Source organism: Penicillium psychrofluorescens (assembly GCF_964197705.1).
Source record: "Penicillium psychrofluorescens genome assembly, chromosome: 3".
NCBI classification, from domain to species: Eukaryota; Fungi; Ascomycota; class Eurotiomycetes; order Eurotiales; family Aspergillaceae; genus Penicillium; species Penicillium psychrofluorescens.
Window position 1 is genome coordinate 62,178 of NC_133441.1, and position 18,644 is coordinate 80,821.

The window sequence follows — 18,644 nt, forward strand, 5'->3', positions numbered from 1 at the left end:
GCGGTCATTCTGGGATCTGGCTTACTCGAGTCCAAGATCTCCGAACCAAGCTGGTGGTGGTTTACCGAGGGTGACTTTCTTCCCGCCGATCGATGCCCCGATACCGGTCCACTTCCTGTTGCTCACCAATTGACTACCGCCTTCTGATTTTGGTTATTAACCTAAATATAGGAAAGAGGCAAACAATGCAAATAAGGTCATGTGATCCTTGCCTGTCCCTTCAGGTCTTCACAGGGATCATTATTTCGGGCATTTATATGCTTCCTCACAAAACCCTAATGCTAGAAAGGCTAGTTCCGCACTATCATTCGTTTTCATTAGCAAGCTCTACTAGGATAAACCTCTCTTGTGATATAGGCTTTGTCTTTATAACTAGGCAATTCAGGACATGTCAAAGGCACTTAGTTGTAAGGCTTATAATAATGACATTGTTTACATATGTCCGCTTTTTAGACAGATTGATGTGAGGAGTGTTTCTGTTGTTAAATCTAGACTATCTAATGTCCTTACATAGAATGTAATCACGAATTGAATAAAATTTCTGATTAAAATAGGGTTGTGTTAAAAACACACCCCTCAGTACTAAAACATCTCCCCCCACCCCCCCCCCCCCCCCCCCCTCCCACCCGCCCCCCTCTACTACATACGCTAGCCTTTTTAATTTAGCGCGTAATTAATTACTACTATGATACATTCTAAGGCAGAAAGTAGAACCGGATTTTTTTCAAGCCTAGAAATGGACTTCTTTTTGTCGTATTTCGACCTCTCTTAATTACGTAATTCCAAAATAGTGATATTTCTGGATCGGTATGTCGGATGAAAATATACTAGTAATACGGTATTTTGGGGTGGGCCACACGACGGGATGGGTCTTTCGGCTAGGAGTCGGTTTAAGTCTACCTCTCAGATCGACACCTACGATTTTTACGACTTTTATTTAATTACTCCAGCTTTGCAGTAGTCCAGTTATCATATTTGAGTGATCTTGCCAGCAGCTGCTAGATTTAGGACTGTCATTTGATCATGCCTTCTCGACGCACGCACGAGCTCCTGGGTCAAATTTTAACTGGCCGACCTCATCGAGTACAGGGCCGAGGACGCGGAGCCACTCGACCGGCGGGTGGGCAAGCGCTACGCTGAGCGTGAGGTCCATTCAGAGATCTACAAGCGACATGTCCAGACCACTTGCACAGTCACTCACAGGTCCTGGTGCCTTCACGATCTCCTACGTTCCTCTGAAATCCTGCTACCACATAACGCCAGGGCTCGGGACCCGGACCAGCAGCAGGCGTGGCCTATGCGGTGTACCCCACACCACCAGTATATGGCTGAACATCTGCGTCCTGGCGATGTACCAGACATGCTCTTCTTTTGAACCGACGATACTGATACTCTATTCAAGGAGGACATCGAAGTATTAATCAGGATCTTCTTCGTAGTAATTCCAGTTATGCTTAATACAAAGCTTGGGCTCAACAAAAAACTCTTCGATTTGATTTAGGTCCGGCGAATAGGACTGTAAATAAATCAACTTCACCCCGGCATTCGCACACATCTATTCAGGTCTTTCTGATTGGTGAAATTATGTGTTATCTATAAGCAGGACAGATATGGGTTCTGGCTATCCTCCTCAGTGCTAGAGAAGCTGAGCTATGATGCGAGCGACAACTCAGCCCAGACTTACCCGGCGCCTAGTGTTTTGGCAGTGTCAGTTCTGATCGGCAAGTCATCAGATCATTCGAAATTATTCGTGGTACCTCTCTGACCCCAGTCTTAAGACTAAGTTTAAATCTAGTCCACTATGTTAAAATCCAATCTTTTAGCTGCATTGCAGCTCAAGCTTCCTCTCGACGAAGAAAAGAAAGTTGTCATTTTTTAGGCACAAGCACGAAATCTCCGACGCGGGGATTTGTGTTTGAGCAAATCTCCGAATTGGTGTGCTGATCCCACAAAGGGGTCACACAACCGAAGAAAATAAAGTCTCGGAGCTTTTTGCACCGAGGTTATGCGGAGAGAATGTCGGACTATTCCTCTCTGTTGATCTGCCTTGCCCGTTTGGGGAGGATCGTCACCAAGGGGCCGGCGGAGGCCAAGGATCGGAGTAGATTCCTCCTCAGTTATTGATAAATGAGACAAAATACTTTATTATTATGAACCTCCGTTGATTCCACCGTGGCCGAGCACGGGCACTCGCGTAAAAGGGAGCCGAAATGAGCCCAAATGCTGCTTTTCAAATGGAACATTCTCCGCCCCGATTTTCACTCACAGTCTGATTTTAAAAAGAAAGTCAAACTTGCAAATACCTAAGAATTCTGGTGGAATATCTCTGATTAATACCGCACTTCTGATCATGTCTTTGCGGCAAATTGCGAGGACGGCATTTTACCTTGGCTTCATTGGCCAAAGTATCGCTAAAAGTCCATCCGAAGTCATTCAGAGCGACTCCTATTTCTATGGACAGTCTCCTCCTGTCTATCCATCTCCTGAAGGCAAAGGGTTGGGGAGCTGGGAAGTGGCCTACCATGATGCAGCGGCTCTAGTTACAAAGATGTCCCTCGAAGAAATGGTCACTCTAACGGAAGGTGTTGGCTCCAACACTGGATGTGTTGGCTTTGTTTCGCCGGTGGGACGCCTAGGTTTCCCAGGCATGTGCCTACAGGATGCTGAAAATGGAATCCGAGGAGGCGAGTTAGTCAGCGCTTGGCCAAGTGGCATTCACGTTGCTGCCAGTTGGAACAAGAATCTTGCCAATTTTCGGGGCATTGGCATGGGAGGAGAGTATAAAGCTAAAGGTATTAACTTCGTTCTCGGACCAGTGGTCGGACCGCTTGGGCGCACTGTGACATCGGGACGGATTTGGGAGGGCTTTTCTTCTGATCCCTATCTTGCTGGAGTCCTCGTATCCGAGTCTATCCGGGGTATCCAATCCACCGGAGTGGGCGCAGTCACGAAGGTAAAAAGCCCAGTACATGAAGACAGCTCTGAAATATCATTAACTTTCGAGTAGCACTTCATTGGAAATGAACAAGAGACATCAAGAAAACCTGTGGGGAACCTGTCATCAATCTCTTCCAATATTGATGATAAAACAATGCATGAGATGTACCTCTGGTGGGCGTTTTTCGTCAATTATTATCGGGGAAATGCTCACCTCATTATAGGCCGTTCCAGGATGCTGTTTATGCAGGCTCTGCCGGCATCATGTGCTCTTATCAGCGGATCAACAATTCGTACGCTTGTCAGAATAGTAAAACGCTGAATGGGTTGCTTAAAGAGGAGCTTGGTTTCCAGGTGATTATTAAAAAAAAATTTTGCCATTTGAATTTTTCAAGTTACTCATTTTTATAGGGATTTGTTGTGACCGACTGGGACGCAATTCATGGTGGAGTTGCTTCTAGTCTGGCGGGCTTAGATCTTTCGATGCCGGATAGTTCCGGATTTTGGGGACCCAATCTGACCGAAGCCGTCAAAAATGGTTCGGTTCCTGAATCAAGGGTCACAGATATGGTAACCAGGTAAGAAATTATCATGGCCCGAAAATCTTCGTGGCTAATTTTGGCATAGAATTCTTGCTTCTTGGTATCAACTCGGCCAGGACAAACTCATTCCCAACCCTGGATTCGGAATGCCTGCTGATGTATCTGCACCCCACACGCCAGTGGACGCACGCAATCCGGCATTCAAGAACGTGTTGTATCAGGGTGCGGTGGAGGGTCACGTTCTTCTTAAAAACGAAGGAGCCCTACCTCTGAAAAGGCCAAAGGTAATCTCTGTGTTTGGATTCTCAGCAAGATCAGTCGACAGAGGCTCATTTGATTCGACATGGGACCTGGGATACTCCCCCTACGACTTCAATGGTGTGATTTTACCCACTATTGGACCAGTTCCTGCGTCGGAATATCGACCGATTGCCATCAATGGTACTCTCTATAGCGGTGGTGGCTCTGGTGCATCCACGGGCTCTTTGCTTAGCTCGCCAATGGATGCACTTATGCAACAAGCATTCGAAGATGATACGGCGATATTTTACGATTTTACTACGAGTTCACCAACTGTATCTTCTTCATCTGAGGCTTGCCTTGTCTTTACAAATCTTTATGGAAGCGAGGACTTCGACCGACCTGCCATCCAGAGCGATTATACCAGCGCCTTGATCCAGAACGTGGCAAAAACGTGCAAAAATACTATTGTGGTTAGCCACAACGCTGGCACCGGTTTGCTCAATCCCGATTGGTACGACAATGAAAACGTAACAGCGGTTATTTTTGCTCATCTTCCAGGACAATTTTCTGGGAAAGCATTAGTCGACTTGCTTTATGGGCGTGAGAACTTCTCTGGCAAACTTCCTTACACGGTAGCCATGAATGAAACTCAGTATGGGCCACTTCTTTATCCAGATCAACCTGAGGGACAGTTTAGCCTGTTTCCTCAGGCAAACTTCTCTGAGGGCTCTCTTTTTGACTATCGACGCTTCGATGCAATGAACATGACTCCTCGGTTTGAGTTCGGCTACGGTCTTTCCTACACCAACTTTAAATATTCAAAACTTCTCATTAGAAACACTAAACGCCAGAGCTTGCCACTATATCCAACCGGTGCTATCTCCCAAGGCGGACAAGAAGATCTGTGGAAGGTCCTGGCCAATGTTCAAGTTGAGGTGGCGAACACTGGCTCTGTTGAGGGAGCTGAAGTGGCCCAGCTGTATCTCTCCAATCCAAGTGCAGGGCAAACCGGTGCGCCCTTAAAGCAACTCCGTGGCTTTGACAAGAAGCGGATCCACGCAGGTGCCAGTGCCACCTATAAATTTTCACTTAATAGACGCGATCTTAGTGTCTGGGATACTGAAAACCAGAAATGGAGACTTGATCCAGGGAATTATACGATTCGCGTGGGTAGTAGCAGCCGCCAGCTGCCTTTGGAGGCCTATTTTGTACTGTGAGCAGCTTAGACTTCTATCGCGCAGCATAATTCGACTTTCAATTGTTATGTCAAGTTTGGAGTATTTCATATAATGTGCCTTCGGTGCGTGACATCTCTTTTCTAACTAATTGGCTCTATCTTGGACGCATATGATGGAGTCCAAATTTCACAAATAATTAATTGTATGAGCACGTCCGGAATTCCTTCCCCTCTAGCACAAAACCTACTTGCTGAGAAATGCGAGCCATTTTAACGTATATCTCAGCCCAAGCTAGGCTAGCAAATTAAGATGCAATTACCTTTTTAAACCGTGTATCCTGTTACGTCATTTTCATCAATGCGAGGTGTTCCTTGTGGCGCAGTGAGGGCTCTGAAGAGAATAATTGAATGCGAATATAGGCCATATTCATACATTCAACTTCCGGCTATAGCATTGCCCTCTATCATTATTATCATTAATTTACCAGGCTTTTCACGACTTGGGTCGTATGTAGCCCCCTAGCTAGTGTGCGCTGCACCGTTAAACATGTATATTTGATAGCGTGACCACTACCCCGTCTTCGTTTCAGAGCCTATTCTTCTTCACGCTCCAGGAGCCAGCCATTCTGTCTCCATTGCGAGCGCGACACCAGCTCTGATTATCTAGATGTCGGGCTTCCATGCTCTTCCATTCGGATTAGCCTCCCTTGCGCTCCCAGGTTTAGCACCTAGCATCTGTGGCAGACAGCCGAAGTCTAGGCCCGCTGCTTCAATCATTGTGCGACGCTGCTCGTTCCATGGTGTAAAACGAAACAGGAAATGCGGGACCTTTTCGCGCTCGCTGCCACATTCGCACAGATCGCATCACTTTGGCTCATTCGATGAAGATACCCGTTGAGTCTTGCATGACCCGTGTGGAGCTGCGTTAGAATCGAGGAGTATCCCAATCTAGCAATCATAGAGCATCTTCGTGTGAGGCCCAGTCCAGTGCGCGCTGTCCGTCCCATCTTTTCTTTCTGCAACAATCCCTGGCGCGGCTGCAGTCCCTGGAGCCTGGCGAACAAGGCCCGACCTCGTGGTGGGTAGAATCGGTGCTGCGTCGGGAACGGCAGGGCCAGACGTGTCGTAAGACGCGCTTCCTTCGCGCTCGCTGCACTTCGCCGGCATTTTTGGCACGGAAGCGCTAACCGGGTGAAACTGATTAATTTGTTTGGAAACACTTACCTCCTCCTTCGAAAAGCAGATCTCATCTGAAATAAGACGTAGCGTAAGACGTGTTCTTGATCTTCACCAGAATCAGATCATAGCACCAAAAGTGGAAGTGCACAATAAGCGTGTTCACTAGTAAGTCTACTAGGTAGTCAGAACTTACAATGATGAAAACGATGATATTCAGTCTAGCTATCATGCCTAAATTTATAGGGCGTAAAAAGCAGAAAAACTGCTAGAATACAGAAATTGTACTAGACGCCCAGAGTCTATATAAGAGATTAGGTGATTAAGGATATAGTAGATAGATCCTAGTAAATTACTAGTCGGAATTCTACTCTGATATGCCTACTTAGCTATCTATTTAAATAGGGCAAAAATAAGACTATTCCTAGACTCTAGGTTTAATTAATAATCAATCTAACGTCCGCTATATTAAGCTACTTCCTCGAGAGAGTTTTGGTGAATCTATTCGTATATATAATCGTCGTATAGATCTAATCCACCTAACTCTGCCATGATTGGCTTTGACGAGGCTTTATATTTGTTTCTCGGGAAGTAGTTTCCTCAACACAGGACCGACCTCCTACAGTTCCCTGTCAGAAGAGGTACTATGGAGCTGAACGCGTAAATTTATTCATGCTATGGTATCTAATTTGCTCGGGCAATCTCCTCTTGCCATTGCTGCCGCGCCTTCTCATAGAGGCCCTCGTTCGTGAGCATGTCCCACCCGATTAGGGCTAGCGACTTGCCCACAATCAGTGCCTCGGCATGGGCCTCGTCTGTGCCAGCCGCAGCGGCAAATGTGGGGTGGTGCGGGAACGAGTTTTCCTGGGTTGGGATCCCGAAGTTGGTATGAAGCGTGGGAGTCATATAGCTGACATTGCCTATCTCCAGCATCAGTCCTGCTGCGCTTGACAAGATCATTCAGGGGGGTTTACCGATATCTGAAGACGCCGTCATAACCTTGTCGTGGCGCTTGAGCACCTTGCGACCATATCGCCCCATGTGGACTTGATACTGCTCACAAAGAGTGTCGTTCAGCAGGACATCCGTGTACAGCTCCTCCCTTTCAAACATGTCAGTATCGGAGTGGCATTTTGAAAGTGGATTTGTTTGACATACTCGGATATTTTAACCTGGCAACCTGTAGCCAGTGCCCCAGCCTCCATGCAATTGCGTACCTTCGAAACCAGAGTATTTTACCCTTTGAGCGACGGACTACGAACCTGCCAAAATGATTTGGTGAACGAAGGGATGATGTTTGCAACAGTAGGGACTTCTAGAAAGGCGCAGTGGATGCGTTGCTCTGGTAGGAGCTGCTGTCGCAATACTGCAACATTGTTGTATGAGGATACCAAAGCATCTAGAGCGTTGATCCCATCCCACGGATTGCCACCTGCATGGGCACTCTTGCCGGTGAACTCGCAATTGATCCTTTTACGAGCATTCATGAACGTGCCCGCAATACCATCTGATGGTTCTTGCCCCGGGAATAGTCTCTTAGGCCCACCGTGACTATTAGTAGAGTTAGTAGACGACCTACATATGAATTAGACTATAGAAACATACCCCATGAGGGAGATGTCAACTCCTTTGTAGGCCCCCGCATCTATAAGCTTAGCCTTTCCGCCCCCATTCTCCTCAGCCGGGGTGCCTAGCAACTGTGCCCGACCAGGAATGCTATACTTTTTCAAAATGAACGATAGGGCGAGGAAGGCAACGGTGCTGCTAGTGGCGATGAGGTTGTGGCCACAGGCATGTCCAATATCTGGAAGAGCATCATATTCTGCGTTGAAGTTGATTAATCGTCCACCTAATCCACTCAAAGCTTCAAATGATGTGGCAATGCCATAGGCATGGCGGGTGACTTGGAATCCCTGGTTTTCAAGAAATTTGCAGATTTGATCATGAGCATGATGCTCCTCATACGCAAGTTCCGGGTGTGACCAGATCTAGCACCCAACATACCAATGCGTCAGCTGCCAGCTAGGTAAAGGGTGCACGTAGTGGAGAAGATACCTCGTGGTTCAAGTCTCGTAATGATCCTGCCAATGTCTCGAGTGCGGAATCCACGTATAATTGGACGTCATCAATATCTATGGTCGACAGAGTCATCTTTATTGGAGGATCAGTAGAGCTATGCGGTCGAAGTTCTCCATATAAGTTCTGTTTACGACAGAAGGCTGGACGTATTTAATCCAACACTGGACTTCACCCATCAGCTCTTCTCTTCGCTTTTCCTTCGACTTATTCGTTTATCCGCTTACTATACTCAATCTGGTAGCCAAGCCTTTATGCGTGGAGGCCGGGAAGTTTTTGACCGTGTGAAAAAACCCCCCACAACCAACAATGAACGAATAGCTGGTCGTCGGCAACACCGGGGTGGGTCACCCCACGCCAATGAGTTTGCGGGGTACAGGGAGAGATCCATAATCAGTTCCACTAACACATGGTTTCTTGCGAGGCGATAGGAAAATCGGCGTTTACCGATGGCGGATGACAGAAAAGAAATTGCCGACGCGACGCTTGCAATTGGCTAGTCTGCCGAAGCTGAACCCTAGTGTCGCCAGGATTATTTCTATCTGTCCTCAAGAGCATTAGCGAAGACTTGAACTGCCGAAAAGATTAACCGTTGTCTCTTAAAGGATTTGGAGCTCGCCATCCAATCTATGTTTAACAAAGTCGACCACCAGAGCAAAATTCCTGGATCGTACTTTGGGGACCCCGGAACCCCATTTACCCCAGAGTTTAGTTATATATTGTCCATCTGTCGTGGCAAATTCTTGCGACATCACTTGATTCGAATTGCTTTGATGAATCGCGCAGCATGGAGAAACAACAGCCCGTTCCTAACGACGTCGTATCCGAGATGAGCAAACTAAAGATTGACTCTGATGTTATTTCCCAGGATGCCTGTGTCGGCGGGATGCTTGAGGTTAATGCCACTCCGGAAATGGAGCGAAGAATTCTATGGAAGCTCGATCTTTTGTGAGTCCTGATCGACACCGCATGATGCACCCTATTTCTAAACAGAAGATCAGCCTGATTCCCCTAATGGGGTTTTGCTATATGCTACAGTTTATGGACAAACTGGCTCTCGGCCAGGCAACATTATTTAATCTTCGAGAAGACTTGGTATATTCTTTCTGCCTTTCTGCCCCCATTTACTAGGGGGAAAAAAGAAACGAAAACTGAGTGATTATATCTCTTAAATAGGGCCTCCAGTCCACGCAGTATAATTGGGCATCGGCTATCTTCTACTTCGGATACTTTGCCTGGAGCTGGCCAAGCTCCTACCTTGTGGTAAAACTTCCGCTCGGAAAGTACCTGAGTTTTGCTGTCTTCGTATGGGGGGGAATTCTTATGTGCCATGCTGCCTGTACCTCTTTCGGTGGATTGATGGTAGCAAGGTTCTTCCTTGGAATGGGAGAGGCATCTATTGCTCCTGGATTTGCCCTAATCACGGGTATGTTCTACAAGAGAGAGGAACAGCCGGTGCGGCAGGCAGCCTGGTTCATTGGAAATTCGATTGCAACAGTGATTGGCGGAGTTATCGCCTATGGAATTGGGGAGATTAGCAGCACCTCCCTTAAGACTTGGCAGCTATTGTTCCTGATTTTAGGCGCCGTTACTTCTGTTTATGCATTCGTCCTCTTTGCATTTCTACCCGACTCACCAGCCAAGGTGATGTTCCTAACCCAAGCCGAGAAGGCCATTGCCCTGAAACGAACTCTAAAGAACAAAACTGGCGTTCTCGATGTGGGAAATTTCAAGAGAAATCAAGTCTTAATGGCCATCAAAGATCCCCAAACTTGGTTTCTCGTGCTTTATACGCTTTGTGTGAACTTGTGTAATGGAGGTATAACCAGTTTCCAGGCTATCATTGTTGCCGGGTTTGGGTTCTCAGATCTTAAAGCCCTTCTCATCCAGATGCCAATTGGAGCTGCGCAACTCGTCTATATTATTCTTACCTCTGGGGTTGCAAGTTTTGTTAACTCCAGTCGATTATTTATGACGATGCTTAACGCGGTACTTTCAATGGTTGGTTTGATCCTTATTTGGAAGCTAGACGATGAGAACCGCGCGGGTAAGATGGCAGGTCTCTGCCTACAAACGGCTTTTGTTGCAAACATTCCCCTATCACTCAGCATAATCAGCTCGAACGTGGCTGGATTCACGAAGAAGAGCACCATTAGTGCCCTAATGTTTGTGGCGTATTGTGTCGGAAATATTGTTGGGCCTCAATTTTTCATCCCCTCAGAGGAACCAGCATATCCAGTGAGTAATCATATTACCCCTCTTCGCTTTTTGGACTTTGAGATGCCAAGGCTCGACAGACTGGCATAAAAGCAGCAATGTCGGGATTGGTCTTTGGAATCTTTTTCCTCGTCTGTCTCTATGGCTTTTACGTATGGGAAAACCGTCGGCGAAACCGATTGTATGGATCGCCGAGCCAAGTGACCGAGGCGGAAGAACTGGAGGACGAGCTGTCAAACAAGACCGACCACGAGATAGAAAGCTTCCGATATTTGCTGTGAAGGTTACCAGGAATGAGGATAGGGCTGCACGGTTCAGCCAACACCCATATCCGAAGCGCGTTGTTCCTTTAGCGATATACCGCAGAAATCACAAATTATAGAGACCTATACCGCCCTAACCTAACCTTCTTATCGCTATAATCATTAATATTTTTAGAATTTAAAATTTCTATAAGTAGTAGTAGGGAAGTACTACATTCCCTAGTCAGCTAGGCTTTTTATGTATCGGTGAACTGAAAACTGGCTTTCTTGTCAACGGGGCCGGGGCGAATGCTCGCATAGCGACTGAATCTAAAGCAAGCTACGTCAGGCAAATGAACTATTCACTGGTTAATTACCCCAGAGTCTCAGAAATTGGCATCTTCTATACGGAGTGGGAAACATTAGATCAGCAATAAACTGTGAGGGGACAAAAGGGCTTACGTTACCATGCTTGTTTACTCCGAGGTCCGGGACGGATTGGGAAACGGACACGGGCGATGAAACATTAGATCAGCAATAAACTATGATGGGACACGAGAGCTTAAATTACCATGCCTGTTTACTCCGAGATCCGGGATGCATTAGGAAAGAAACAAACGACTCGGAACTTCGTAGCAAGCCAGGTTTTGATGGCAGAGTTTTAACTACAGGTGATAGTTATGCCTTAAATTATATATGAAGACGGGATATTGCCCTAGGTGTCCCAAATTTGTGGAATTTCACCGCTCGATTACATTTCTTAACACCATGAAGTTGTTGCAGAAACTTCTCTTGCTGATCCGCTTCTTTGGCTCCATTGTGCTAGCTGATAAGGTCTCCTACCACGGCTCGCCCCATAACCACTATGCCCCTGTGCCTTACAGCCAGACGCCATCTTACTATCCCGGCAGTCCCTGGCACTTCCCACCAGATCATAGCCGACCTCATATCTGCCATGTCTATAGCCCTGGAGACGGGGGAGACGCAGCGCCTTACATCATCGAAGCCTTCGAACGTTGTGGCCGCAATGGTAAAGTAGTTTTTGATAACACAACATACCATGTCAACAGTGTCATGCACATCACGGGCCTCAGAAATGTCGAAGTGGATGTCCGAGGAACCCTGGTCTGGTCAACAGATATTGATTATTGGTTAAACAATTCCATCCCGATCGGCTTCCAGAATCAATCTTCGGCCTTCTTCTTCGGCGGAGACTCAGTATGGTGGCATGGAAACGGCTATGGCGTCTTCAATGGCAACGGTCAAGTATGGTATGATTTTGCAGGCCACCAGAGCAACTACCCCGGACGCCCTCACGCCATCACCTGGTGGGGCCTGAACAATTCGGTGGTTGAGGGAATGCGATTTGAACAGAGTCAGATGTGGACCATGACATTGATGTATAGCCATAACGTTCTGCTTCAAGACATCTACGTCAATAGTACATATCTTGGTAACGAAAGTCAGAGCCTGCGACTGAACCAAAATACTGACGGCGCGGACACTATATATTCCGACAACATCACTTTCGTGCGTTGGGTTGTCCAAAATGGTGATGACAGCATTTCGCAAAAGACCAACAGCACCAATATCCTCATCGAAGATTGCAGCTTTTACCGTGGTATTGGTGTAGCTCTCGGCTCCATTGGACAGTATGCGGGAGAGTACGACCAAATTGTCAATGTCACTGTTCGTAACATTCAAACTTTCGACGGGACATGGTTTGCCGGCTACGTGAAAATTTGGTCTGGTACCCCAAGTGGATACCCTCCTAATGGTGGTGGAGGAGGTACTGGCCGAATCCATAATATTACATTCACGAACATCACTCTTGGTGACGCACAGCAAATGTTCCAGATATCGAGTTGCCTGGGCCACGTTGGGTCGGGGCCAGCTTGTGATTCCAGCAATTTCTCCGTCTCAGATGTTACATTCAGCAATGTTGACGGTAGTTTGATCACGAAGGACGTGGTTAGTCTCCAGTGTTCAAGCAGGACGCCTTGTCCCGGTATCGAGCTTGACAATGTGGGGTTGGCCGTGAATGGTGTCACGCCGGCGTATCTTTGCAGTAACGTAAGCCAGCCAATTGGTTTCCAGTGTACTGGCTTAACACCGCAAGTGTAATAATATTCGTTATGGGACTTTAATTTCACCAGCACGGCAACAGTTACTATTGCTCATAAAAATAAAGGGGAAGAAATGAATTGTGCTTGAGTCAATAGCTGCAAGAGTAATGAGGCCGCTAGGGGGACAATTCTAGTTTTCCATGTTGTATCGTGGATGAGCGTTATCATACTTACCCAGACACGTTGCATCTCGTTTATGCTACAACCTACTATCACGTCCACACGTCCACACGTCCACACAATCACGTGGCGCTAGCATTTATGTAGGTCTCAGGAAATCCTGGAGGAGTCCCCGTGATTTCCCCATTGGGATTCATGGTAACCTCATATTGTTCAAAGGCCATAACAATGCATCTGCCATATGTGCCAAAGCAGTCGCAGAAAACAATCAAGAAGTACCTGAGAGTAGATAAGGAGACGGTGGCTTCACAGTCTCTGCTACAGTTCAATATGCTTCCACAGAGGCAAAATTCATATCTCAAAATGAAAACTCATGACGCTCGTCGTCGAAATTTCATGTCAGACCTTGACGACATAGATCAGAGCGCCATTTACTAGACCCTGTTCGGATCGGACATAAAGCCAACACAAAATCCCCGCACGTCTCTAGAAAAACTGTGATTGCATGCTTTCTAAGGATCAGCGCTCGGGTAAGTAATGTCCGAAGTCAGGCTTGCGGTGTGGCATGTGGCGTATGGAAGCTAGTCAGGTAGTTGCAGATGCGACAATTAGTTTCTCAAGGTCCAAGCTCAAGAGCATGTTGAGTCAAATGATATAGGTAAGCGATAATGTGAACGTGTTTGCTCAATGTGAGTATCTTAGTACCAGCATCTTGTTAGTGTACCGCTATGACCCAAATCTGGTTGCTCACTAGACATTGAAGGTCTCCTTGCCTGAAGAGTAGTCTGACCATTGCTTGGGACTCAGATGCGCCCGAAGTATCCGCCGCGGGGATAATATTTGCGGGGAAGTCCAAATGAGGCCGTGCCTACCGGTCGCTTGAAGATCAGTACCAAAGGGTGCATAGTCTGAAATAGGATATTAATCATGCAGGGCATATCCAAGGAGTCTCGGAGATTCCAGAATAGGATTTTCCGAGCAACATCGCCAAGCCTGGTTAACAGTCCGGCCGCAAGTGTTCAAGGTCGTGCGGATGGAAAGCTCGGCCATTAAAGGGGGCTGGTTTCTACTGGAGAATCATTTCAAGTGAAAATAAATCATTTGCTTTTCCAAGATGCTCCCGAAGAGCAACACGGTGCTGTTAGCTGTGTTAGCCGCTGGCCGTGCCTCTGCGCAGCTCCATAAATATGTCGACCCATTCATTGGCACTCAAGGTACCGTGCCAGGGACTGGCTACAATGGAGGCAATGTCTTTCCTGGAGCAGTTGTTCCCTTCGGTATGGTCAAGCTCGGTCCGGATGTTGCAACTTTCAACTCCAGTATCGGAGCCAATGCGGGCTACCTTCCAGATGGCAATGTCACCGCGTTCTCGTTAACCCATGTGTCAGGTACCGGAGGAGGTCCAACGTACGGCGTTGTTTCTCAAATGCCGTTGTTGACTCTGGAAGGGGTTAATGTAGTTGACAATATGACCTATATGCAACCACGTTCAACTGAAATGAACGACTCGGCTTCAGTTGGGTACTTCCGATCATCTTTCCATAATGGCCTGGCTACTGAGCTTTCCGCTACTAGCCATGTTGGTTTCCTCAAATACATTCCTTCCGGAACATGCAAGCGAGTCGCACGTCTTGGTGGATGTCTCTCACTATTTGCCATCCTTCGGAGGAGGAAACCAGGCGCAATGGTACACCAATGGGGAAATTCAAGCCTCGACAGACGGAACGACCTATAAGGGATGGGGAGCTTATAGGGGGACATTCAGTCACATCCCTAACTACAAGATCTACTTTTGTGGACGCTTCGATCATGACCCGGAATCTTACAAATTGTTCACTGGCCCTTATACCGATCCTTATACTCCAGCGGGATTGAACGCCCAGCCAACATTTTCCAACAAATCATCAGTGAGAGGTGGCCCTGAATATTACCAGTACGGTAAGAGAGTCGGCGCAGTGTTCACGTTCCCATCGGATTGCAAAAAGCTGCAGTCTAAAGTCGGTATCTCGTTCAAGTCTACGGACAATGCTTGCGGATACATCGACGAAGAAGTTCCTCACTGGAACTTCAATAAGACTGTTTCTGAAGCGGAAGACGATTGGGAAAAGGTCATGAAAACGATCACTACTACCGATTTTAAAAATGACACGCGACTTCAGATGTTTTATACCGGTCTCTATCACACGCATCTGATGCCCACCAACCGCACCGGCGAAAATGCAAACTGGGAGACAGCTGAGCCCTCTTATGATGATTACTTTGCCATTTGGGATACTTTCCGCTGCCTCAATAGCCTGTGGACACTGATTGCCACGGATCACTCTATTGGCATGATTAGGTCTCTTATTGATATTTGGAGACACGAGCAGTTCATGCCGGATGGTCGATCTGGAAATGCTAACGGACAGGTGCAGGGCGGAAGTAATTCAGATAACGTTCTCGCGGATGCCTTTGTCAAGGGACTCACGGGAGGTATTAATTGGAAGGATGGATACGCAGCCATGAAGACAAATGCCGAGCTGATTCCCTGGAATAACTATGATACTGGTGACCCAACTGGTAGCACTCTTGAAGGCAGAGGTGCTTTGTCAGATTGGCTTCAGTACGGCTACTTGACACCGTATTTCGATCGCAGCGTCAGCCGCACAATTGAATACTCGCTCAATGACTTCGCAGTGTCTCAAGTTGCCAAGAAAGTTTCTCCCCACGACTATCAGAAGTACCTAAAGCGTTCTGCAGGCTGGCAGCATCAGTGGGATCCATCTCTCAAAAGCAAGAACTTTTCCGGATTTGTAGCACCCCTTTTTTCCAACGGAACACGAGACCCGTCCTACGATCCCGCAGTATGCCCCGGATACTGCGAGTTTGGAGGCTATACCTATGAAGCCCTAGGGTGGGAATACACCTGGACTGTTCCATTTGATATGAAAAGCCTGATCAAGTTCATGGGTGGGCCTAATACTACGGAGAGACGTCTCGACGCGATGTTTATCCCGGGACTAAAGACAGGTGGCGTGGGCAGTGGATCGTTGAACGGCGTTGGAAACACTCTCTTCAATCCAGTAAGCTACCGTGCGGTGAATTTACGATTGCAAATATTGACACATTCCAGGGCAATGAACCTAGCTTCGCAACTCCGTTTTTGTACAACTACCTACCTCAAAGACAGCACAAATCAGTGATGCGCAGCAGAGAGATTCTCGATGCATACTACAGCAACGGACCGTCGGGCCTACCCGGCAACTCCGACTCTGGTGCCGTAGACTCTTGGATGATTTGGTCGATGGTCGGCCTATATCCGGTGGTGACACAACCCATCTATCTCATTCTGGCGCCAATGTTTACCAACATCGAAATGAAGGTTGGTGTGGAAGGCAAGTTGCTCAAGATTTCTGTACATCATCAAAGCGATAATGCCATGTATGTACAGAGTCTGAAGATCAATGGGAAAAAGTGGAATAAGAGCTGGCTGAGCCATGATGATATTGCGAATGGAGGCACCTTGGAGTTTGTCCTGGGCAAAGAACCAAAGGCCTGGGATACGGGTGAATTGCCCCCTAGCCCTGGGCATTACACCATTGACAAGAGCGCTTAAAGCGTGTTGGTTTTTGAAATCACTTGACCAAACGGCCTCTTCTTCGACGAGTATCCGGTGCTGCTCACACTGGGCTCTTTAGAAGTCCACAGTTCACAATTGCAAAGAGTTTAATAATGGGTAGTGCTGGCAAATATCATTAAAGACTTAGTTTTCGATGATTTTTGCTAATGTCTAACAAGCGCTCGAATAAACGGTTGTGGGCAATCGTTCTTCAGGGTGGCCACGTTTTTCCAGCGATTAATTGGGCATTTCCTAAATGCGCTAATGCGCTGACTCAAGTCTAATTTTTATTCGGGGGCCTCACACCATGCTGTATATAACCTACGATATATCGCACTATATTGACATTTATTTCGCACATTTTGCTTCCGAAGACCTTTTGGGACCACATTACATGAGCTCTCATTACCATTTAAAGATTCATTACCATTACAAGGGGCTCTCATCGCCTGCGACATAGATCCAAGCCTATTCAAATGCACACGGGACCAATGAACAAACTAGTCTCACGACCAATATTTTAGTTAGACCGGATGTACTCGATAAATGCCCGTTTTGTCTTTCTAGAGCCATAAGAAAAGGGAATTTCCGGATCTCGATGCGGTATATCTTACCTCATTGAAAGACGGCAACTTGGTCGAGCGTGTAGATTGCTTCCTGAATAGGAACGGATTTTCCAATTGTAAAACGTCCGATCGCCTTGGAACCCGTGCTTGGGAGCTTGCTTATGACGTTGTAGTAATGGTTCAAGCCGGGAAGATTCGCAGTATGTAAGTTGAGCTGGCCTGGGAAGATGTTATCCCAATCACTATTATCTCAATCACTATTATCTCAATCACTATTACATCAATCACTATTACATCAATCACTATTACATCAATCACCATTAGGCCGTCATCTTCTAAGTGCACTGAGCAGAATGAAATTTAAAGATATCCTCTCACCACTCCTCCTTCTTCCAGAACTTGCCGCAGAAGTAACGGCAGGCGCATCATCCTCGGGATCCAGCTCCTCTAAGGTGCCTCTAATAACAAAGCAATCCACGGATGGCGACCGTCACTATTTGGCACCGTACTTCCCTCTTCTAGGATTTGAGCAATATGAGGGGAATCCAATTCTCTTACCTAACCCGAAGCATAATTGGGAATCTGCCTATCTCTACAACCCGACCGCAATCGTCGTTGATGATATGGTGATGATGCTCTACCGCGCCCAGAACAAAACCAAAACATCGTCTGTCGGCCTCGCATGGTCCAGTAACGGAGTCAAATTCAGCCGCTATGACAAGCCTGTATTGGAGCCTACAGAACCGTACGAGACGCCTGGTGGCTGCGAAGATCCTCGGGTGGTTCGCGTGAACGGCACGTTCTACATGACCTACACAGGTTTCGACGGCACCACAGCACGTCTCTGCCTCGCAACATCAGCTGACATGGTCCATTGGAAAAAACATGGACCCATCCTACCAAACGTCACCGATGTACAATACGACTGGGAAAACGCACTCAACACATACAAACCCCGCGCTGGTTGGAGTAAATCCGGATCTATATTGAACGAACCCCAGCCCGACGGGACCTACCGCATGCTGTTCGGTGACTCATTCCTCTACCAAGTGAACTCCACAGACCTAATCCACTGGAACTACGAACAATACGTTCTCCCGTACGCAGCCCACCTCAATCCTTGGGAACAGGCAATCATGGAGTCCGGGCCCCCGGCAATCAAAACCAGAGATGGAAAATGGCTGCAATTTTACAACGGCGTGGCCACGGGCCCAGGAGGCTTTACTCCAAGTCAGTACAGCACTGGGCAAATGCTCATTGACCTCGTGCGCTTCCCACACGGACCCCCGGTGGCTCGAGTGGAGACACCACTATTGCAGCCGACCAGCGTGGACGAGATTACGGGACAAGTGGACCACGTTGTCTTCACCGAGGGATTGGTACAGTTTCATGAAAAGTGGTTTATGTATTTCGGTCAGGGGGACCAGTACCTTGGGGTTGCAACTGCGCCGGTGCAGCCTTGAGTGGGGAAAGGCTTGGAATCTGATTGTGGAGTATCAATTATGGCAAATTCATAATCACTATTTAATAATATAAATACTATAATTTTTAAACTACTCTTTCGTAAACTCCAATCGATGAATCTGCGTATTGTCTTATCAATAGATAAAATTAGGCGCATAGA

General features: G+C 47.2%; 5 protein-coding genes across 5 annotated transcripts; 4 read left to right on the forward strand and 1 right to left on the reverse strand.

The window, feature by feature from the left end:
• Positions 1-3,420: 3,420 nt before the first annotated feature.
• Positions 3,421-4,939, forward strand: PFLUO_LOCUS4158 (uncharacterized protein; the record flags this gene model as incomplete). Its single annotated transcript, XM_073781480.1, has 2 exons — positions 3,421-3,515; positions 3,565-4,939. The coding sequence occupies 2 exons, from the start codon at positions 3,421-3,423 to the stop codon at positions 4,937-4,939; spliced, it is 1,470 nt and encodes a 489-aa protein (XP_073638230.1).
• Positions 4,940-6,759: 1,820 nt separating this feature from the next.
• On the reverse strand, positions 6,760-8,226 carry PFLUO_LOCUS4159 (uncharacterized protein; the record flags this gene model as incomplete). Its single annotated transcript, XM_073781481.1, has 5 exons — positions 6,760-6,995; positions 7,050-7,177; positions 7,315-7,626; positions 7,681-8,063; positions 8,131-8,226. The coding sequence occupies 5 exons, from the start codon at positions 8,224-8,226 to the stop codon at positions 6,760-6,762; spliced, it is 1,155 nt and encodes a 384-aa protein (XP_073638231.1).
• A 3,152-nt stretch (positions 8,227-11,378) lies between these two features.
• PFLUO_LOCUS4160 (uncharacterized protein) lies at positions 11,379-12,734 on the forward strand (the record flags this gene model as incomplete). The annotated part of the gene is made up of 1 exon (XM_073781482.1): positions 11,379-12,734. The coding sequence occupies one exon, from the start codon at positions 11,379-11,381 to the stop codon at positions 12,732-12,734; it is 1,356 nt and encodes a 451-aa protein (XP_073638232.1).
• Positions 12,735-13,970: 1,236 nt separating this feature from the next.
• On the forward strand, positions 13,971-16,451 carry PFLUO_LOCUS4161 (uncharacterized protein; the record flags this gene model as incomplete). The annotated part of the gene is made up of 3 exons (XM_073781483.1): positions 13,971-14,244; positions 14,432-15,918; positions 15,969-16,451. The coding sequence occupies 3 exons, from the start codon at positions 13,971-13,973 to the stop codon at positions 16,449-16,451; spliced, it is 2,244 nt and encodes a 747-aa protein (XP_073638233.1).
• Positions 16,452-17,373: 922 nt separating this feature from the next.
• PFLUO_LOCUS4162 (uncharacterized protein) lies at positions 17,374-18,483 on the forward strand (the record flags this gene model as incomplete). The annotated part of the gene is made up of 1 exon (XM_073781484.1): positions 17,374-18,483. One exon carries the CDS (start codon positions 17,374-17,376, stop codon positions 18,481-18,483), a length of 1,110 nt encoding a protein of 369 aa, XP_073638234.1.
• Positions 18,484-18,644: the final 161 nt, after the last annotated feature.